Here is a 22,834-nt window from a genome sequence, read left to right on the forward strand (position 1 = left end):
GTAGTCATGACAGCAGTGGCCCTGAGTAAGGGGCTCTTATAAAGTGTTACAAGGTCGTCCATGGCGGGACCGTGGGCGCCGGGAGCCGGCTCAGTGTCAGGGCCGCTCCTCTTGGCCCCACAACTTTTCCGCCACCCCATCTCGGTACTTTGACCACAGCTATATGGAACCCTAAGCAGGAGATGATAGTGTTTGTATGCAAGTAATACACCCGTTATTTAATTCCATCTTCCCAAAATCCAATCAAGGAATATCTCTATTTAGAGATTAGTCTCAGGGGGTCTAGGAACTTGTCCAAGGGATCCAGGCAATGGTGGTAGAATCAAAGCTTTAGAGTGAATCCCAAGCCAATGCTCCTAACCTTCGCTCACCCCCTCCACACCCCCATTATTCCAGTGGCCATAGGCGTCTTAGTCATCGACTCCCTTTCCACACTAGATTGTCAGCTGCCAGCGACAAGAGACTAAATGTGTTTTCACCCTTCCCATACAACCCCTCATATCCTGCACCCATTAGGAGCACAATATGTATTTCTTCAAAGAGACACTGTCTTCCATCACCCCTAGCAGTCTCAAGAGGATGGGGAAACTGCCAGAAATTCACTTCAAGGGAGAGATGGGTGGGGCTTTGCAAGATTTCTTTAGAAGTTTGGAGCAACTTTTAAGTGTTCAAGTGTCAACTTTACTGGAAAGGATGAGGCATACAACACTCATGCTCCACGAGATTGGGAGTTGGTGTGTGTGCTTGGGTGGGGGTGGGGAGAAAAGAGGTGAGACTCAGGAAATCAGCCCCCAAAACCGAGAAATCCTTTCTCTCCTGCCTAGGGCTTGGGATCCAGTCCAAGCTTAAGGGTAGACAACGAGTGAGTGAGAAGTATTATGACCTGGCCCCTCCAGCAACCTAACAAAGACAGCCTCTGACCAGTGTCCCAAGGGTGTGTGCGTGCACCGAGGGGAGGGAGCACGCGGATGACCCACGAGGCAGGGACGAATGTTAGAACTGCTGCTGAGGCTTATTTAGAAAAAAAAAACAACATTTACTAATACTTAATATGCAAATTAACAGCAGCGGACACTCCAACGTGCTGCCTATCAGGATGTATTTAGGCCATATGCACTAAGTGGATTCAGGTTCTGCCACCCAGTTTAAACTCTCACAGGGGCCCCCGGCTGGCTCAATCAGTAGAGCATGAGACTCTTGGTCTCGTGAGTTGGGAGCCCCACATTAGGGGTAGGGTCAACTTCAAAAAAATTAAAAATAAACTCACAAAAAGGACAAGGGCCTTCAATGGATTCCTGCAGAGAAATCACAGACTAAAAATACTGATCCCAGCACAAGCAGTAGGAAGATGGCAGAGCTAACATTTCATCTACTCCCATTATTAAGCCCTGTAAAGCAAATGGAAGGGAAAACCCAGGTCTGTTTAGGTCAAAAACATTTCCACCCATCTGCTATTAATGACTCAACCCCACACTAAAGGTGAAGGGAACTTGAATAGGGAACCGAGAGTAATACAGGTTATCTGGTTTTTCAGTAAGCTGAACACGTGTCAAGTGTACGTGCCCAAAACGTTTTGCCGGTGGGAGAGACGGCAGCAGAAAGCTTCCAGTCAGTTTAGCAATAGAGCTGTTGGCTATTTGTAGGTCAGCTCTGCCCAATAGAACTTTCCGCAGTGATGGAAATGTCCTCTAGTCCCACTGCCCCTAGTCATTAAGTGGCTCTCCCATGAAATGTGCCCAGTGCAACCGGGAAACAGCCACACTTCCTGTTAGCGCAGCTCTAGAATTTGCATGGGGGGAACAGAGGTTGGAACACCGGGGCCCAATTCTGTCCACCCAAGATTGCCCCCCATCCCTACCCTTTGGCCACATTTTTACTTCAGAAAGGTGGCTATCCCAGGAAACCTGTTGAAGGAAACCAGATTTGGGCTTCAAGTTCTGTAGGCGCTTCCCAAGCTGTTCAGTATGAGCACACCTCTGCACGGACAACACTTAAAAGCCTCAAGTTAAGACAAAAGGTTTTTATTCAAAAAACGCCAAGTATAAAAAAAAAAAAAATAAGATCTCTTTTATTCCCCTGTACAGTATTTCACTCAGATAAAACCAGCAGGCTACATACTGCTCAAAACACAGCCCCAGAGAGGATCCGGAAGGCACACCATCCAGAACTGCTTTTCATATATTTATGCTATATACACCAGTCAGCAATGCCCCCCCCCGCGCCCCACGGAACCCATCCCCGCTCGGGGGGAGTTGGTGAGGGGCCCCCCCGTGGCTGTCAGGGAGCTGTAGCAGCTGTCCTGCCTGAGTCCCGTCACCCGTCACCCATCACCCTACTAACAGAGCGAGCCCTCCCCGAAAGGTCCCCAAGTCAGAGGAGGAGAGGAGGAAGAAAACTATGGCAGCAGCCGTGGAAGCTTGGAGCAGGAAGGGAACCAAATAAATAAATAAATAAATACATAACGTTGACCTCCAGATTAGAATGCGCATCTTTTCAAAAAAAAAAAAAACCAAAAAAAAAACAAAGGTAAAATAACTTAAAGGCAAAATTAAAAAAGATTAGATCAACTACAATCCTTTCGTACGCTACCATGCCGACTGTACACACATTTACAGTTTTTCTGTTGTATTTGCATTGTTTGTGCATTGTGTGTGTGTGTGTGTGTGTGTGTGTGAGGTCTTGGCTTTGAAACAGTTAAGTAAAAACCAAAAAGGAAGACCAGTTCACTCGGAGTTTTACTAAAGGAGGCAGAAAAAAAGGGCAGGTGGCTCAGCGTTTGGCCCTGTAGCCTCTTCCATGGCACCTTTCATATAAAGGATGGGGGGAGGGGGACAGGAGAGAAAAATAGGGAACCAAACCCAGGCAGATTTTTGGAGAAGCAGCAGGTAAAAGAGGCAAGTTCAAGTATTTCTCCCAGCACAGCCGGAGTCCCCACAGAAGGCACTCAGAAGAGTCAGAAGAGGCGACAGGGACTTAAAAATGGTGCTAGTCCTATCCCACCCCAACCCGTTTTCCCCCTACCCGACCCATCGCGGCATTCAGCAGAACTCGTGATGAAGGGAACAGTTCCATGGCAGGGTTCTGAGCCCCCCCACCCCCACCCCCGGGGAGTTTGCAGAGCCCAGCAATGCTGGACGTCTGTGAGAAGGAGAGAGCATCTACGGGGGGATTTGAGGCCTACGACACCTGGAGTGCAGTCTCTTCCCCCCCCCCACTGTTGGGAGGCAACCTCCAGGGGCCTGGGGTCTGGAATGAGTTGTAAATGTTGTTCCTGTTATCAAGCACTGTCCTGCTTGGACGAGAAGTATGACTGGTACTCGGGAAGCTGGAAACAGAAGCTTCCCCTCCCTCGAGGGTCTGATGGGGGAGGGGAGAACCTGCTAGAAAAGCTGCTATTTGCTAGGTCCTGGTGACAGGCTGTGCAGATGGATCTCAGCTGTTTCCTGGGGCAGGAGGACATCTTGCATCCATGGATGGTTCTGGATTTCTTCGAAGGATGGCCGATCTGATGGTCTCAGGGCCAAGCACCATCTAATGAGATGCTGACACTCTGCAGAAAACAAGACAAACAGAGGTTATGAATGACTCAACTTGTTTTTGCAATGCAAAGGTCTTGCTAATTTGCTTCCCAGGGGCCCACAAGTCTGGGGTCCAAAAGAGATCAGGAACCTTCTAGAACTCTTATTAATTCAATGGGAAGGTATTAACTAAGATCTGGAACCTCCAATCTGCTTTCAGCTAAAAAAAAAAAAAAAAAAAAGCTCCCCTCTTAAACCTGTGGTTTTCAAACTTCAATAGCTGGAGCCTTTCCCACGACACCCACTCACTAGAAATAGGAAGAATGATGACAAGGGATTTTGATGAGACATCAGTGAACATGATGAGGTGATTCAATTCACCTACAACTTACAAATATGAACACCACCCACAATGAGGTCACTGGAACCGCAATATTTAGAGTCTGCCTTAAGGGAGAAGGCTCAAAGAACCCTAAACTTTTCACTCCCTGGTAAAAACAACCAGGAGTTGAGGAATAGGGACTGTTGGTACTTTAAAAAAAAAACAAAAAACCATTCAGGGGCGCCTGGGTGGCTCAGTTGGTTGGGCGACTGCCTTCGGCTCAGGTCATGGTCCTGGAGTCCCGGGATCGAGTCCCGCATCGGGCTCCCTGCTCGGCGGGGAGTCTGCTTCTCCCTCTGACCCTCTTCCCTCTCGTGCTCTCTCTCTCTCATTCTCTCTCTCTCAAATAAATAAATAAAATCTTTAAATAAAACCTTTCATTGAAACTAGATGGGTCTTTTCTTAATATTCTCACACATGCTCTTTCGGTGACCTCTCAAAGAATGCGTTAAGTGCAAACCATTCAATCCCTGAGGGCCAGCGCTCCAGATTCATTAGCCTAGGACTGCTAAGCCAAGGGCTGTGGCATCCCCTGGAGAGGTGAAGCTCCCCAGAATTCAGAGACTGTCCCCTGAGGACTAACTGCCTTGTGATTCCTGCTTCTCCTCAACAGGGGGCTTCCCAAAAGTTACCTGAAGAGACCCTCTGCCTGAAGAAAACTTGGCCCCTGATGATCTCCTCATCGTGCTCAAAAGGAATATCTCCACAGACCATATCATACAGCAGGATCCCCAGAGACCAGACAGCCGCCGACCTGCCATGGTAGCGATGATAGCGGATCCACTCTGGAGGACTATACACTCGGGTCCCTGTGAGCCGGGGGAACAGAAAAGGAAAACACACTTGTAGCAAAAATAAAACAAAGCAATTCACATACTCAGTGGTATACTGATTGACGACTCCTTAAAACAAAACAAAACAGAACACCCCTCTCCTTCTCCCAGGACAGGAGCTGTGCTAACTTCATTTTCCCCCTAGGCTAAAAGGCGTGGATGAGTGGCTTATAGCATCTCTCCAACCCAAAGCTTACCCACCCACCTCCCTACCAGTCCAGACCATAAACCAAAATTCTTCATAAAACTGCTCCAAGAAACAAACAGGGCTGGCCACAAACCCAAAGCCTGAGGCGTGTATTTGGTAGGACCACCCACAATGGGATGAAGGGATGAATGTCTACACACAATCAAGGGAGGTATCCCACAGACCATCCTTAAACTGCATTAAGGTGGCCCAGGTGTCTGGGTGAAATTCTCCTCTCAGATACGATCCAGTCGAGGGCACTTACACAATATACTGCGTATCTTAAGTCAGGGTGCCCTTTAGGAGGCTTCCTCCCCACCCTATGCGTGCAGAGGCAGATACCCACACCCTCTCTCTCCCCCTCACTGGTAAGGTAGAGCTGCAGAGCGGGTTTCAGACCACGTGATTCCTGTTTACAAACTTTGGGTTGTAAAAAAAAAAAAAAAAAAGTGGGGGCCATCCCGCTTGTGCTCACCAGGGGGCAGCAAAGACTCCGAGGAAAAACAAGGGAGGACCCGGCCAGCCATTAACTGTTAAATACAAAAAAATGCAGCCCAACCCAGCGTCCTCCAAGGGCAAATAAACACAAACCACAAGCCCCAGTCACAAGTTTTGAAAGGCTGTCGTTTGTTAGGTTAAGCTGCTCAGATGATGACCCACCCTCCTTTGCTTTGATCTCAGGCTCTCTATTCCATCTTTTCTGAAAGAACCCGCTCCAAGCCCCTCCCTAGGATAGGTTTTCATCCTCTCTGAGGAGACACCCAACTAATTTTCAAACCAGCAAGAGATCTTATTTCACAACATTCATTCCCGACTCCCTCACCCCGCAACGCCAAAAAATAAAGAAAAAGCTCAACAAAAATATTTAGTGAAACTGTTTCTATTCCTTTATCCGTCCCTAGATCAAAGGGGAGAAAAACTGCAGCTCTACAAACTAACCTTACAGAAAACTCCTTTATAACACAAAACAAAAATTACAAAACCGGCATCAATTTTCATCTCTCCCGCCCTCTCCTCCCTTCCCCCCCCCCAATCCTTTTACTGGCGGGGAAACTGGGTCAGACTTCTGAAATCTGGGCTACGGCCGGTTGCCCACAACCTCTTATTCATCGGGAAAGCTTGGAACCCACTGAATTCCACTTAAAAAATAAAATCATGCCAGAAACATGACAGGTTCAGCTGGCTGGAAATCTCCGGCTCTACTACGCTGGGAAGCTCTCCTTCGCCCCACCCCTGCTAGCATCGAGCCAGACGGCCCGATGACCTTTACAAAGGGCCGGAGAGGGAAGCCGGCCGAGGCCTCCAGGCAAGGCCAAGTCACCTGGGTAGGTTCCCCCACCGGCAGCTCCCCCCCAGGCCTGGCTCACCGTCGAAGTCCGTGTAGACGGTGTCCTTGAGCAGCGCCCCCGACCCGAAGTCGATGAGCTTGAGCTCGCCGCGATTGAGGTCGATGAGGATGTTCTCGTCCTTGATGTCGCGGTGGAGTACCCCGCAACTGTGGCAGTGTCGCACAGCCTCCAACACCTGCCAGAAGAAGCTGCGGGCCAGCTCCTCCTGCAGGGCCCCCCTTTCCGTGATAAAGTCGAAGAGGTCTTGCACCGGCTCGGGCCTCTCCAGGATCAAGACGAAACTGTCGGGCCTCTCGAACCAGTCCAAGAGCCTGATGACGCCGGAGAAGCCCGAACTCACCTTCTTCAGCAGGACCACTTCCATGGGCACTCGGGTGCCATTGGGCTGCAAGGGCGAGGGGGCTGCCTTAGTGCGGGAGTCGGAGGGTGCCCCTCGTCCCACCCATCCTAGGGGTCGCTCCCTCCAGGGCACTCACCAGTTCTCCCCAGTCGGAAATCCGGTCCTTCTCCACGTGCTTTATGGCCACCTGAAACCCCCCCCAAAAAGTCTCCATGAGATCCTCTCGCCGGGGCCAAAGCAGACCCGGGCGCCCCCCTGCCCAGCACGCCCTCCCCACGGCGGGGCGCCCACTCACCGGCAAGTTGTCGGCGACACGGATGCCTGAGTAGACCGAGCCAAAGCCGCCGCTGCCCAGAAGCGGACCCACCTGGTACTGCGACTCCAGGGGCTCCTTCTCCTTGCCTAGGAAAGGGGGAGGCACAGGGGACTCAGTGCCGGCCCGCGAGCCCCCAGCTCTCACCCTGGGGGTCCAGCCGCCTCGCCATCCCGGACTGGGGGGGGGGCGCTCACCGGGCGCCAGCTTGGTGGCGTGCAGGTCGTTGCAGGGCGCGGCGCGCAGGTGGGCAAGCGAGTTGATTTTGGACAAGAGCATCCCCACCTCCAGGGTGTCGGCGTAGGAACTGTGTCTGGAGGAGCTGCAGCAGGAGCTGGGGCTGGGGTTGTGTCGGTGGCTGTGCCTAAGGCTGGGGCTGAGGCTGCGGGTGGCGTTGCGGCTGCGGCTGCGGCTGGCGCGGAAGGCCGAGGGCGAGTCGGAGGACGACTGGGGGCGCTGCCGGCGCTGGCGGCTGGCGGACACGCCGGCGGGGTCAGGCAGCGCCGAGGGCGGCGGGGTGGGTGGCTCGTGGGGCTCGTGCGGCAGCGCCGCGGCACTGGGAGCTTGTAGCTGCTGCTGCTTCTGCCGGTCCCGCCACCGCCGCCGCCACTGCCGCCAAGTCCTCTCGGGCCTCCTCCGCCACCGCGGCCGCTGCAGCAGACGCCCGGCTCGCCCAGCCGCCAGGAGTAAAGGGGCGGAGCGCGCCGGCGGGTGGGGGGGCGCGCGGGCGGGCGGGGATGGGGCGGGGCCTCTCCGGGAGGCCTAGGCGGGGAGCCCGGCTGCCGGGCCGGAGGAGGGAGGAGAGGGGGTGGGGAAGCGGCGGGACAGGGCGACTCCCCTCGGCCCCCGCCCCGCGCGCTCCGTCGCCGCGCCCCGGCCCCGCCCCCGCCGGCCCGTCTCCAGCCAACCAGAAGCCGACTGATCTGCATAACGCGACGCGCCACGCCCACGCCCCGCCCCGCCTTCGCGGTCAGAATGGTCTCTACGCCGCCACGACGTGGCGGGAAGGAAAAGGCGCCAAAATGGAGGGGGAGGGGCGCGGGGCGTGAGGGGAGGCGGGAGCTGGGTGTCTAGCGGCGAGGGAGGAAGGATGGGGAGGGGCGTATCGATTCAAACCCAAACAATAACAAAGCCATCAAAGGCCGCCCGAGGCCGGCTCTGCGGCTCTCTGTTTCTCGGAGGTTTTTGGGTCAAGGGCTCGAGCTGGAGCATAACAAGTTACGCAGAGACGACGGGCGTCGGTGTGTCAGGCGGGGAGACCGGGCGGCCGGCGCGCCGGGGTGTGAGGGACTGGGGGGGAGAGGGGGAATGCCGACGAGGGTGGTCCTTCTGTGTGACTCAGACCCGAGACCTCCAAGTCGGCTTGGGCGTGTTCACGAGGCGCTGTGGGCTCGGGTTGGGTCCTCGGGGGTTGTGTGCTGGGGGCGCGTGGGGGGCGACGGATCTGCAAGATGTGAGTCACGGCGGTTGCACCGAGGGAGTGGAGGTGTCACAGGCCTGGAATAAAACTGGGGGAGAGCTCGGCGTATTCGGGGGAGGGGTCCAGATCTCGGTTCTTACAGCTGGTGAAAAAATCAGCCCCCAGATTCTCAAGCCGACGTTTATGTAAAAAATGCAGAAAAGTACCAGTGAATCCTGATTCCTAAGAAGTGGTGTGTTAAGAGTGCCCGGTAAAGAGGAATCACGAAACAAATGTTCGTATTACGATGCCAGATGCTGTCTCAGCCCCTTCTGTGAGGGCGGGAGAGAGGAAAATTCCTCCTGTAAAACGAGGGTGGGAGGGTGCGCTTGATTTAATCAGAGTTTTCACGTTGTATTCACCTTTTCATCAGCCTGTTATTACCAGTCTGGCAATACTAGCAATTATTGGCTGCACCGAGTCTTGTCTCAAAGGAAATCCCCCCACTCTCTGCCCCACCATGGAAATAACACGGAAAACTGGCCAATTCCACTTCATCCTTTGTCCTTTTAAACTTCATGTAGAGTTGATAACGACGTGTGAAATGAGTAAATTAAAATTCTATGTAATCCATAAATTGAATTGTCAGTGGCCTAAGTAACTGAAAGCCTACTGAGTCCCATTTTAATATTTTTCAAGTTCCTACCACTTAAAGGAGAAATGAGGTTCCGGGATCTGTCATAGCTGCAATCATTAATGAATTTAAATGCTTCATTGAAAGTTTTCTACAGTGCTCTTTTTATAAAGATGTGCCCAGATATTTTACAGCTTTTAGGACTCTATCTTATAAAATACTACATCTAACTTTTGTTTGTGTACTATGGACTAACTCTCATTTTTGATAACTGGGAGAAAACCCAAGAGAACAAGAATTATTCCCTTTTTGCAGATAGGAAAATGAAACATAAGTAGGATGACAGAGGGTCACACAACAGCTGAAGGAGGAAGAGATGAAATGACCCAAATTCAACTCAGAGTATTCAAAGATTTCCTGTTATCAGGGTCTAAAACTGTCCTTGGTCCTGAGTAAGACATCAAGTGGAAATGTATGTGACCCAGCACTTCCAATCCCCTTTACCCTCCCTCTGCTTTTTCAAGCCCTGCTGGACCATCCCCACATGCTCCCACTCACCTAGCACTTTCCAGACATTCTGCCTTTGCAGAGTCATTCATCCTGTTCTGAGGATGCCCTCACCTCTTCACTTTTAATTAAAGCCTTTCCAGCCTTCAGGAGGACCTGATTGTTAAATAACTCCAAGCATTCTTCACCGTCCACTCCACTCATCCGACAATCATGGGTTTGGCTTTTTATTTCCTTAAATCTTTGTTAATTAACTTTTTTTATTTAAAGATTTTTATTTATTTATTTGACAGAGAGACAGCAAGAGAGGGAACACAAGCAGGGGGAGTGGGAGAGGGAGAAGCAGGCCTCCCATCGATCAGGGAGCCCGATGTGGGACTCGATCCTAGGACCCTGGGATCACGACCTGAGCCGAAGGCAGACGCTTAACGACTGAGCCACCCAGGCGCCCGTTAATTAATTTTTCAATTATTTATACCTTGTTTTCCTATTCCTTGACGTATACTTCTGTTGTCCAACATTTCTTGGACAACATGTGTACTGAAGGGGAAGACCAAAATGAGTCCCAACAAAAAGGTCATGATTAAAGTCAATTTATACCAAATTGAAGTGAATTAAGCGGACTTGGACAAAATAAAGGAAAGGTTAGGAGCAAGGGGTTTAACCTGGTTAGTCTGCTTTCAAATCTGGGATCTGGCACCTACTAGTTATGTGACATTCATCAAGTTACTTAACCTTTCTTTTCTTTTCTTTCTTTTTTTTTAAGTTACTTAAACTTTCTAAGCTTTAGACTCTAAATGAAGATAATAGCACCCACCTCATAGGGCTGTTGTAAGGAGCAAATAAAAGTCTGCATGTAAAGCACATAGCCTAGCACAGAGTTCTAATAAATATGAGCTGTGATTGCAGTAATGATGATTGTGATTGTGACAATAATGATTTTGGAATGGTCTTGCACCTTGGAGGTTCCAAAGGTGAAATACTAGGTATATCACTTGATTGTAATCATCCCGGGAAAGAATGTGATTCAAAATAATTGTGTACATTAAATCAAGTTCAACCTTTTTCACTTTCTCTAGATCTTTGTAGGGCTAAATATTTAATTAGGTAGAGCTAAAGTGATTAACATTTAATATGCCTGCTTTATATGGTGGCTGCTTCACAGTTGGAAGTTACAAAACATGGACCTTGCTTGGCAAAGAGCTTTTATTTACTTAAAACTGCTTTTAAAGATAATTATTAAACATTCAAGTATATTTTGCGTTAAAATTACTCTTCGAGGGTAGGGAACTTGATGTTTTTATTCATCAAAATGTAGTTCTAATAATAAAAACAATCACTGGCTTTGCTGTTTCAAAGAATCTAACAAAGAATCAGAAAAACCATGCTAATAATTAAATGACAAGTGCTTTTGGAAACATAAGGGCCACAATCATGCTTACAATTCTCTGGAAAGGGAAGAATTTGTTAATGTCAATTTGAACAATAGCTACATTAGTCCTTAGGTGGTTTTCATATCCCACCTGATACAGATTTAATCAAGTCATTGTCAGAGAAATGACTTAAGCAATTTCTGTAATCCCAGAAGTTTAGAAGTTTGAAAGGGGTGCCTGTTCCCTTTTTTAAAGTACCTCTGAGTCTAGTTGATGCACTCATATAATAAGTAGGTCTGTATAGCATTTTCTCTATAAGCTATTTGCAATTAATCGGGTGGAAATAATTTGGATCTGCATCTCTTATTTCTCTCCTAAAAACAGAATTACTGTATTTTTTTTTTTATTGAAGTGTGGTTTGCACACAATGTTACCTTAGTTTCAGGTGTACGAATTACTGTATTTTTTTTTTAAAGTTTAACTGTAAAACATTCACCATTATTTTTTATTTTACTCCTCATTTGGTGAAATAAAAAGAAAGGAGAAAATTTGGAGAAAGCCATCTGCTTCCTATACCTTAAAAATAACTCCAATTACCTCAACAGTTGTAAGGTTATTTAGAAAAATTTAAATTTCACATATAGTTCATATGTGTGGAGTATGTGTAAAAATCCACTACAAACTGTAAGACATGGAACAATCTCAATTTTAAAAGACTGAAGTAAAACCTCTTTTTAAAGTTGAAATAATCATGGTAGTGGTGGACAGCTAGGAAATCCAGAGTGTCCCAACTTCAGAAGGCTCAGGGAATCTAGGCAGTCAAGTTAGAACTGGTTCTTGTCCTTGATAAGATGTGACATTTGTTTCAAGTTTATAAATCTCTTAGTTTTCAGTTTCCTCATCAAAGCTGAAGCAAGTGTTTTTATTATCTGGCAAAGTATATTTAAGTTCATTACCAATTCATTTTTTTAAAAGAAATAAACATAACCTAGATTTATTTTTGGAATTTTACATATTCACTGAAAATTCGAGTAAAAATAATTAATATTTATTGAAGGCACTGTACACAAAGATTTTATAGTTCCTGAGTATTTACTCGAGAGGTAAAAACAAAAAGGAGTAGCTAAGAATGTATAAAGACTACAGAAAGCTTGGAGACTGTTACAAAATACCTTATTAGAAGACTAGGAAAATATATGCCTCAGATCAAAAAGACCAGGCACATGAATAAAAACCCTGCATGTCTAACTGATGAAGAAAAGAGGCCATCATGTGTGGTGTGTGTGTATGTGTGTGTGTGCATGTGAGAGAGAGAGAGAGAGAGAGAGAGAGAGAGAGAGAATGTCATACATTTGGATTTTGGAGAGAGGATCATCTGCCATCTTTTAAAAAGAATTAAATTGCTGATGTAAAACTTGGAAAAGCCACAGAGTTCATCTAGGTAAATGAAAAAAATTGCTTTGATTTTGTGATAGGAGCACCTGGATGGCTCAGTTGGCTAAGCGTCTGCCTTCTGCTAAGGTCATAATCCCGGGGTTCTGGGATTGAGCCCCACTCTTGGGCTCCCTGCTCAGCAGCGGCGGGGGGGTCCTACTTCTCCCTCTGTACCCCCCACCCCAGCTCATGCTTGCACTCTCTCTCTCTGAAATAAAATCTTAAAAAAAAAAAAATTCCGTGATACATCTTGTTAAGCCCTCAAAAAGATGCCAGTGAAAACATGTTTATTGTATATCTCATTTGTCATTTACTAGTAAACAGCCTTACTTTTCTGTATTGTGTTCAGTCTCTACAACTAGATTATAAACATATTAAAGGCAGAAACCACCCTTTCATTGAACATAAAGGCTAAGTGCTGAGCATGGGTTTGGATACAGCCAACATTAACTGAGCGTCAAAGATGTCCTAGGCATTTTTATAAGTACTTTCTGTGGATCCTCATATAAATTTTATGGCATGAGCAGTTTTACTATCCTCACTGGCTTACAGATAAACAGAAACTAAGAGAAGTAATTTGCCCAAGGCTATGTGGCAGATCCGGCTCCTACCCACCATGACATTCCACTTTTCCAAGGAACACGAGATGAGTTTAAGGAATTTAACAAGGTGTTCTATGATTAAATTCTGAGAGTATCATCTACAGGGGCAGGGTTCAGAGGAGGTGGAAGTCAAGGAAGGCTCCATGAGGATGTGGAACTTAATGTGGACCTTAAAGGATGAGTAAGATATGAACAGGTAGAGAGAGGGAATGGGCTGAGTAGTCAGGAATTGAAGCAAAAGATTCTCAGTATTTTGTTCTTTTGCATTCCCTATAATGTGAGAAATGAATGAATAAAAGTTTTTTTAAATAAATCAGGGGCGCCTGGGTAGTGCAGCCGGTTAAGCATTGGACTCTTGGTTTCAGCTCAGGTCATGATCTCAGAGTCCTGGGATCAAGCCCTGAGCTGGGCTCTGCACTCAGAGCAGAGTCTGCTTGAGATTCTCTCTCCCTCTCCCTCTGCCCCTCCTGCTCATACTCTCTCTCTCGAAAATAAATAAACGAATCTTAAAAAAAATTTTTCTTTAAATAAATCAAAAGCAGAACGCCAGAGGGAGAAATCAGTAGGAACTCCTGATGTCACAATGCAGAAGGTGAAAGAGAGAGATGAAACAGATGTAGACTTTATTTCAGTCTTTACTGAAGAAGAGACTAGGAAGATTCTCTATTCAAATCATCTCTTGAAGCTAATGGTTTAGGAATGGCTTATGCTGTGGCTAACACGTAGGGTGTTCAAGATCCAAATAACAAAGAAGACATGAATTAACATGATTGGATGAAATCCACTGGATAATTTGGAGAAACTTACATTTTCAACATATACTTCCTCTTTTCCAACTCTGTTTTAGTTCTCTTTCTTAGGTTGGGTGCTAAAACAAACACGGAAAGCTCAACACAGCCAAACACAGAGCTGTACTACAAACATGGAACGATTTTTTATGGCCCTCAATGTATAACTTTGTCAAAGATTCTTTGTAATGTCTAAGTAAAGTCTTGCTCACTCTAGGATGAGCTGTGTTGTCCTCTTTTTTTTTTTTTAAAGAGCTATTTATTTATTTATTTTTAGAGAAGAGGGGAGAGAATGAGCATGAGTGGGGGAGGGGCAGAGGAAGAGGGAGAGAAAAATCTTACGCAGACCACACTGAGCGTTGAGCCCGATGCAGAGCTTATTCTCATGACCCTGAGATCAGGGCCTGAGCCAAACCAAGAATTGGTCGCTCAACTGGCTGCACCACCCAGGTGCCCCAGCTATGTTGTCCTCTTTACAGAAATGATGTTACTGGGGTGCCTGGGTGGCTCAGTTGGTTAGGCGACTGCCTTCGGCTCAGGTCATGATCCTGGAGTCCCAGGATCGAGTCCCACATCGGGTTCTCCCTGCTCAGCGGGGGGTCTGCTTCTCCCTCTGACCCTCTTCCCTCTCGTGCTCTCTGTCTCTCATTCTCTCTCTCAAATAAATAAATGAAATCTTTAAAAAAAAAATGATGTTACTTTCCCCTGGATAGGTTAAGTTTGCTTCTGTATTCAGTGATCCTACTTTATTAGAGAGATATTCACTCACTAAATGAGAATCAAACTCATCACTGGCAGTCCTTAGGGTTATCTCTGAAGTCACTCTTAGGAACGGGAATTATATTGGCAAAGAGCCAGTCCTCTTGTGAAGGGCTGTAAAGGCAATGCAGATTGCATACTTTGCCCAGATTACATACATAAGCCCAAGTTCAGTCTATACTTTCTAACTGACTCAAGTCCATTTGGACTTCTTGCAGTTTTTCCTGATCTTCCAGTCAATAGTTCTTAAACTCACAGCAATTATTTGTACTAGTGATCTGACACAATCATATTCTTTTATCTAAGCATTGACTGTCACCACAGCATCATCTTGAAGAGCAGCAAGCATTGAGTGTCTGCCATGAAAGAACCCATGTTTCCCCAATGAAACCATAAGCTCTTCAAGTGCAGAGACTATATTATAAACTATTTAAGACCAGGCACCACCCTTTGGGAGGTACTAAACAGGTAATTTTTTAAAAACTAAATTGAATTAAACCCAAAAGAGACTATGTAAGATCCTGTGAATTTCCCCTGTCTTAATCTTTGCCCCTGCCACTTTTTACTATATATTATAATGAAAAGACAAGTGGCTATTTGCTCTTTGGAGAATACAGACTTCGGAGTAAATCTTTGCCTTTCTCAGAAAGGCACTATTTTCCCCTAAAGATCTATTCACTTACTTTGGGGGGGGGCGCAGAAGAAGAGAGAGAGAATCTCAAGCAGACTCCCCGCTGAGCACAGAGCCCAATGTGGGGCTCAAACCCATGACCTTGAGATCATGACCTGAGCTGAAACCAAGAGTTGGATGCCCAACTGACTGAGCCACCCAGGCACCCCTCTCAGAAAAGCACTTTTATAAATTAAGATTGCCAGGTTCCTAAACCAAAGGCTTAGAGAAGTAGGTACAGTCAAATGTATAAAGGTAACATCTATTATTAATCAAGCATTTACTATGTGCTAAGCACTATTGTAATTAATCACTGTATGTGCCATATATATGGCACATACGTATTATGTATCACAGATACTCATATGACACATATATTTATATTTTTTTCTTTAATCCTCTTAATTATTATACGCAGGAAGTTACATAACTTGTCCAAGGTCCACAGGTGAGAGAGTCACAAGCCATAATTCATGGAACATATGCTGATTAAGAGGATAGACAATGTTAGGGGCAGCTCTTTGTGCATTAGAGGTGATGCTCAAAGCACAGAGTGCCATGAGCCAGATTAAATAAAATCAGGAAGCAAGGTAATGAATGGAAAGACAATGGAATCAGTGGATAATTTCCTTCAATATTGTGCCCAAAGACAAATGAATGGGGATTGAAACAATGTTGAAAGTTAACCCTGTGAGTGAGTGGTGGTGGCAAAGTGGAATGGCTGCTGAAAACCAGAGCTTCCGACAGCTAAGCTTCTTTGGTAAGGGTTAGTCTTAGGGTAAGGGGAAGCTATCACGTTTATAGAAATGAGACAAGAATCTCTTGTGTCTTGCATTGGTATTGAGTGATTCAGTCAATTAGTCAATAGACATTCACTGAACAGCTACTATGTTCAAAGTACGGTGTTAAGTAACACCAAGATGCATAGAGACAAAAGGTATAGTCCTAGTTCCTGTTTAAGGATTTTTTTATCCTGATAAGGTAAGATAGAGAATCATAAAGATTGAGCTGTAGGGAAACTTAAATATCTTCTCATATAATCTTTTTAGTTTTCCAGATGACCAAAACCAAATCTGAGAGACAGGAACTTTGCCAAAGTTCCCACAGCACTTTCAGAGCAAAGATAGAGCCCAGGCTTGATTGCTACCCCCAGGCACTTTCTCTTTTCTTATAGAGATATAATTAGTAATAAAAGGTAGTATTTACCAAGTAGCAAATTAATGGTATAGACAATGCATTGCTTCTTAACATAATATGTTTCCAAGGTCAAGGTCTCAATGCTAAAACTTTTTCTGGGTAATTTTCAGGTGCAAAGGGACTTTCCCAGTTGTCTCCTCAGCTGTTTTAGCATGAAAACAGAAAATGGCCCCTCCTCTGTGCCCTCTGAGCACCTGCGCCATCTCAATCGTATATGTCATGTGTGATCGTGATATGTCTTGCTCAGTAGTTCTGAAAGTATGTGGTCTCTCCAGACCAGCAGCACCTGGAAACTTGGTAGAAATGCAAATTCTTGGGCCCACTCCAGACCCACTGAATCAGAAACTCTAGGGGCAGGGTCTAGTGATCTGTATTTTAAGAAGCCCTCCTGATGCCATTGATGTGTTTTGGAGCTTGAGACCTATGGTCTCTAAATGGCTCTTCAGAGAGATTGTGAGCTCCTGGAAGGTAGGGACTGTTCTCCACAGTTTTGTTTTTCTTAGCTTAGTACCAATTTTTCAGCATAGTGGGTATTCATAAATATTTCTTAAACAACTATAGGAATGAACATGGTAAGGCAAGATAAAAGGCATGGTAAGCATACACTTATGCACCTCTCTTCACGTAATGATTAGCACCTTTAGTTCACCTTATGTTATGGGCTAAATAGTGTCTCCCCCACCTCAAAATTCATATGTTGAGCTCCTAACCTCCCAGTACCTCAGAATGTGTATTTGGAGATAAGACCTTCAAAGAGGTAATTAAGGTAAAATGAGGTCATATGGGTGAGCCCCAGTTCAATATGACTAGTGTCCTTATAAGAAGAGATAAGGACCAAAAAAAAAAAAAAAAAAAGACAGAGAGAGAGAGAAGTAAGGACCTAGGGACAGAAGGAAGACCACATGAAGCCAAAGAAAGGAAGAGAGCCATCTCCAAGCCAAAAAGAGAGGCTTCAGAAGAAACCAACACTGTCAACACCTTGATCTGAGATTTCTGATCTCCAGAATCGTGAGAAAAATGAATTTTTGTTGCTTAAGCCACCAGATTATGGTACTTTGTTATGACAACCTTAGACAACTAATTCGCTTTTATTTATTTATTTTTTTAAGATTTTATTTATTTATTTGACAGAGAGAGAGACAGCAAAAAAGGGAACACAAGCAGGGGGAGTGGAGAGGGAGAAGCAGGCTTCCCAAGGAGCAGGGAGCCCAACGTAGGCCACGAGCCCAGGACCCTGGGATCATGACCCGAGCCAAAGGCAGACGCTTAACCGACTGAGCCACCCAGGTGCCCCTAATTCGCTTTTTTAATAATTTAATTTAATTTATTTTTTAAGGAAAACCTACCCTCATCGTGGGACTTGAACTCACAACCCTGAGATCAAGAGTTGCATGCTCTGCTGACTGAGCCAGCCAGGTGCCTCTCACCTAATATGCTTTGTAAAAATTTACAAAAATATTGGCTCTGAAATCCAGGAACTCCCATCCAAGCCTATGACAAGACAATCTTATTTTTAGATGACTCTATAACCATCTTTAGATGTTAACCATTAAATTGTTTGTTTAAGAAATTACTCTTTCATGCTCAATATGAGCACAGATTTTGGAGTCAGACAGAGATGGGTTTCAATCCTGACTCAGCCACTTAGAAGTTGTGTAATCTTAACCTCTAAAGACTCAGTTTCCTTGTCTGTAATTTGGGGCTAATAATAGCTCCCTCCTAGACATAACTCAATAATTGGCAAGTGTATCGTAGGCACTCAGTATATGGTGACTTAAAAATGGTAATTAACCAAATTGTTCAGATTGGACTTCTCTGAGAGATAGGATTACAGAAAAATTTTACAGTAATGCTTGAAGCGGTTTAACAAACATAGTGCTATGGTGCCTCTTTAGAAGACTATATAAAATGACAGATTAAGTATTTTTCAAGAGTATTTGAAGAGTCATGGGGAATAAAAGGCTAAGAATGTCTGGAATGCAGTAGGAAGAGGCAACACCCAAGAATAGTTAAATTACCTAGAATTGATGAGCAATTAGACTGTATGAAGGTAGGGATTGCTGATTTTGTTTTGCATATGGCACCTGGCATCTACTATAAACTCAACAACTTTGGTTGAATGAATGAATGAATGAATGGCCTTATGCAAAATTATATAGATTATACAAAGACATTTTAGCCCAAGTACACTTACACAGAACCGATGGTTCTATAGTATTTTGGTATCGTGCAATCAAAATTTTAATTTTAATTAAATTATTATTATATTAGTATATTATATATAATATGTTATTATATATAATATATATTATTATATTATTATAATAATTCTAAATTATTATTTAATTTTAATTAATTATTATTTATTTTAAAAGATTTTGTTTATTTGAGAGAGAGAAAGAGCACACACACACACACACACACACACACACACACACACGAGTCGGGGGCGGGGTTGGGCAGAGGGAGAGGGAGAAGCAGACTCCCCCTTGAGCAGGAAGCCCCATGCAGGGCTCAGTCCCAGGACCCTGAGATCATAACCTGAGCTGAAGGCAGACACTTAACCGACTGAGCCACCTAGGTGTCCCTAATTTTATTTATGGGTTTTAAAGATTTATTTTTAAGTTATCTCTACACCCAACTTGGGGCTGGAACTCACAACCCCAATACCAAGAGTCACATGCTCCACCAAATGAGCCAGGCAGGTGCCCCCAAATTTTTAATTTTTAACCTGGGAATTTCATATTGCAGAAGTAATCTAAGAAAGTAATCCTAGGGATGCCTGGGTGGCTCACGCGGTTAAGCGTCGGCCTTTGGCTCAGGTCCTATCCCAGGGTCCTGGGATGGGCCCAGGCCTGCTCCCTGCTAGGCTCCCTGCTCAGTGGGGAGCCTACTTCTCCCTTTCCCTCTGCCCCTCCCCTCCCAGCTCATGCTCTCTCTTGCTCTGCTGTCTCTCAAATAAACAAATAAAATCTTAAAAAAAGAAATGAAAAGAAAATAATCCAAAAGGAAAAAGAACTGTTATTTTTTAAAATGTCTTTGGGGTGCCTGGCTTATTCAGTCAGTGGAGCATGTGACTCTTGATCTTGGGGTTGTGATTTCGAGCCCCACTTTAGGTGTAGAGATCATTTAAAAATAAAATCTTTCAAAATAAATAAATAAAAATGTCTTCAACTGAAGTAATATTCAAAATAGAGAAATCCTGGAATAGTGTTCAGAGCCTCTCCAACCCCCATCTACATTTTACCTCTTGGCCTTTCACCTCGGCCCTCGCTTGCTGTCCCCAAACTGTTCTGACCGTCCTTACAGCCCCTCACATGAGTGGCCCAATGCCCCATATTTCAGACCCTTTGGGATGAGCTTCCCTCGTTAGAACTTATTTGTCTTGTGCCTGCTTATCTTTGGGATACTCAACCAACTAATCTGATAAATTAAACTCAGGTGCAAATGAATGCTAATGGCTGAATGTCAGTCTACTCTTGGATCACAATTGATTTCAGCAGCACCTGATTGCGAAGAGTAAGTCATACATTTCAGGCATGTGTCCCAGCCATTGGGGGAAGATATTTTAAGCAGGGGGATTTCCTCAAACCCCTCAAATTACACCATGTAGACAGCTGCCTCTCCCACATGATCTGGCTCCTTGGCATCCAGTTATCAGCACTCAGGGAACACTAGAGGAAACAGGTCTGTTCCTCCTCTTAACAGAGCTTGGAAACAGTGACTGGACTATTTATGTCCCTTAAAGGAAAAGGGCATTTACTCTGGAACCTACCCAGAAAGCACACATTCTCTGGTCTTAGAGGTGAACTCTTCTCTACCTAATCTCTGGGGATGGCTGAATGGCTAGTGCCTAGATTAACCAAAATGAGTGAGCTGGGACATGCAAACACCAAGAAAGGACTGGTAATAGACAGTTAAGCTTCCCAGGTAAAAAGATCCTAGACATCGATATGAATTTATATGAGCACACACATGAGAGAACATTGAACCTAATAATAAAAATAGCTGCCTTTTATCAGGTGTGAACTATATTAACTGTACTAAAGTATTTACACATTTAAAAAGACCTAATCCTGGGGCGCCTGGGTGGCTCAGTCGTTAAGCGTCTGCCTTCAGCTCAGGTCATGATCCCGGAATCCTGGGATCGAGCCCCGCATCGGGCTCCCTGCTCCACGGGAAGCCTGCTTCTCCCTCTCCCACTCCCCCTGCTTGTGTTCCCTCTCTCGCTGTGTCACTCTCTGTCAAATAAATAAATAAAATCTAAAAATAAATAAATAAATAAATTAAATAAAAAGATCTAATCCTCTGATACTGAGGAAAATAGGTGTTGTTATCCCCATTTCAGATAAGGAAACTGAGGCAAAGGTAGGTTAAGCAACTATCCCACAGTCAAATGGGAAATGAGATTTGAAGCCAATCTTTGAACTCCCAAGTTCATGGTTGGAACAGAAACTTAACAGCCTTTCATATTTCTGAATCAATAATCTTAAAGCTGAGGATCCTAGAACATCCTTTTTGATTATCCAGACCCTGATTACCTCTGCTAGAAAGGAGTTTACTACCTCACAAGGCAGCCTGTGCCATACAGCTATACTTGTTGGGAAGCTTTTAAATGTTAAGTTAAAATCTGTTTCTATATTAAAAAAAAAAAGAAAAAAATCTGTTTCTATAGAACTTCCCTTCATTTGGTCTTCATCATGTCCTCTGGAGAACTCAAAACAAAACTGTTTCTCTCCATGAAGCCATTTTGGTATGGAGACAGATCATGCACTACCCCTTCCTTCCCCCACCCGCATCTTTGGGGTAGTCTCAGTCCCAGGAGATCTCACTGTTGAACTGTTTATTCTCAGACTCATCAGTAACACAGAAAAGCCCCAAAGTGCCACATATATCTTGGGTCTAAATTTGGGTAATAGGTTTGATCCCAATTACTTAGTCAGGTACCTATGAAACATCACCTTAGTAAGCCGTTTGACTCCCCATGAAAGTATGGAATTCGTCTAATAGAGCAAATAATGGCTAACATTTACTGAGCTCTTTTTATGTGCCAAGAACAGTGCTAAGTGCCTTACAAACACTTTCCCCACCCTCAACCCAACCACTCTGTGAGGCAGGTGCTGTCATTATCCCAGTTTTACAGATGAGGAAACTAAAACCCAACTATTCTGAGGTCTGCCCATAATTGCATGTCTTTCTTTTCCGATGATGATGTGAGGAGAGGGTAAGGGCAGGATGGAACTTGCTGTCCCCAGAGTGAGACTTACATTTTCTCATCTCTCTTTGCTTATACACTGCCTCTATTTTGGCTCATTTCTTCACAAACATTTAAAAAGCACCTCTCACACAGTCAAACACTTATTCTCATATATAGAGTTAGGACATGGTCTGCAAAGAAAGTTATGACACCCTCTAAACCTTATCTCCAGGGTCGAGGAAGGCTTCAGAGAGGAGGTAGCACCTGATGTGGGTTATGAAACATAAATAGAAGAGAGGAATCCAACAGTCAAAGGACAGGTTAGGGAAATTCAAATTTCAGCAAGAAGGAACAGCATGTGTAAACACCCAGAGTCACGAATTTGCATTAGAGAAAAAAAACCCCACCGTATCGTTGTGAGTAGGGTCCAAAATTTAGAAGCCTAAAATAGAGGTAAAGTTTGCATTGCTGTGAGGTTAAAGAAAAGTGGTTATCTTTTCATTTGGATCTGTGCTGTCACAAAAAGCACACAAAGTAAGGATGGTGAAACTCATTGTGTACACAACCGACCGCTCATTGAAGCGAAGTTCAAAGGATCATGAGGCAGTCATTTGCAGTTGCCCCCTAAAACACTCCTTCTAAAGAGCTCCGTAGTCTGCCCCCAAATGAGAAAGTGGGAGGGTGCTTGGTAGAGGATTAATTGTCAATTGCAGTTACATCTGAAATTTACATATCACAAACTTTTTTTTAAAAATTTGAACAAAAAAAGACTTTTTTAAAACTTTTTAAAAAACATTTTGGGTGCCCGGGTGGCTCAGTTGGTTAAGCGACTGCCTTTGGCTCAAGTCATGATCCTGGAGTCCCGGGATCGAGTCCCGCATCGGGCTCCCTGCTCAGCAGGGAGTCTGCTTCTCCCTCTGACCCTCTTCCCTCTCTCTCTCTCTCTCTCTCATTCTCTCTCTCTCAAACAAATAAATAAAATCTTAAAAAAAAATTTTTATTTATTCATTTATTTAAGTAATCTCTACACCTAACATGGGGCTCAAACTCACAACCATGAGAACAAGAGTCACACGCTCTTCTGAATGAGTCAGCCAGGTGCCCTGCACTGTCATAGACTTGAAATTTGCTGCTGAGTATGGCCTCTGGGAGTAGAGAGAAATCTAATTGAACAGGTAACCATAGGTGATCATCAACAGTTGTGTGTGCCATTCTGTCAAGTATGAATTTTATCTGAGGGGTGACTGAAAGCCATAGAAGGATTTTGAACAGACCCAACTGAAGTGCCTCCTTCTGTGAAAGCATTACCTGGCTACAACACTTGGTGGGGGATTCCTTTCACCCAGGTGGTT

The 22,834-nt window shown here is 45.0% G+C and overlaps 1 protein-coding gene across 1 annotated transcript; it reads right to left on the minus strand.

The window, feature by feature from the left end:
- Window positions 1-2,005: 2,005 nt before the first annotated feature.
- PIM1 (Pim-1 proto-oncogene, serine/threonine kinase) lies at window positions 2,006-7,606 on the minus strand. Its single transcript, XM_025862382.2, has 6 exons — window positions 7,120-7,606; window positions 6,905-7,011; window positions 6,746-6,796; window positions 6,288-6,654; window positions 4,533-4,709; window positions 2,006-3,550 (listed from the first exon to the last, which is right to left on the minus strand). The coding sequence occupies exons 1-6, from the start codon at window positions 7,199-7,201 to the stop codon at window positions 3,393-3,395; spliced, it is 942 nt and encodes a 313-aa protein (XP_025718167.1). The 5' UTR covers window positions 7,202-7,606; the 3' UTR covers window positions 2,006-3,392.
- Window positions 7,607-22,834: the final 15,228 nt, after the last annotated feature.

The sequence above is a fragment of the Callorhinus ursinus genome, unplaced genomic scaffold (assembly GCF_003265705.2).
Source record: "Callorhinus ursinus isolate GAN/ISIS: 27379988/994484 unplaced genomic scaffold, GSC_fseal_2.0 scaffold59, whole genome shotgun sequence".
Taxonomy (NCBI): Eukaryota; Metazoa; Chordata; class Mammalia; order Carnivora; family Otariidae; genus Callorhinus; species Callorhinus ursinus.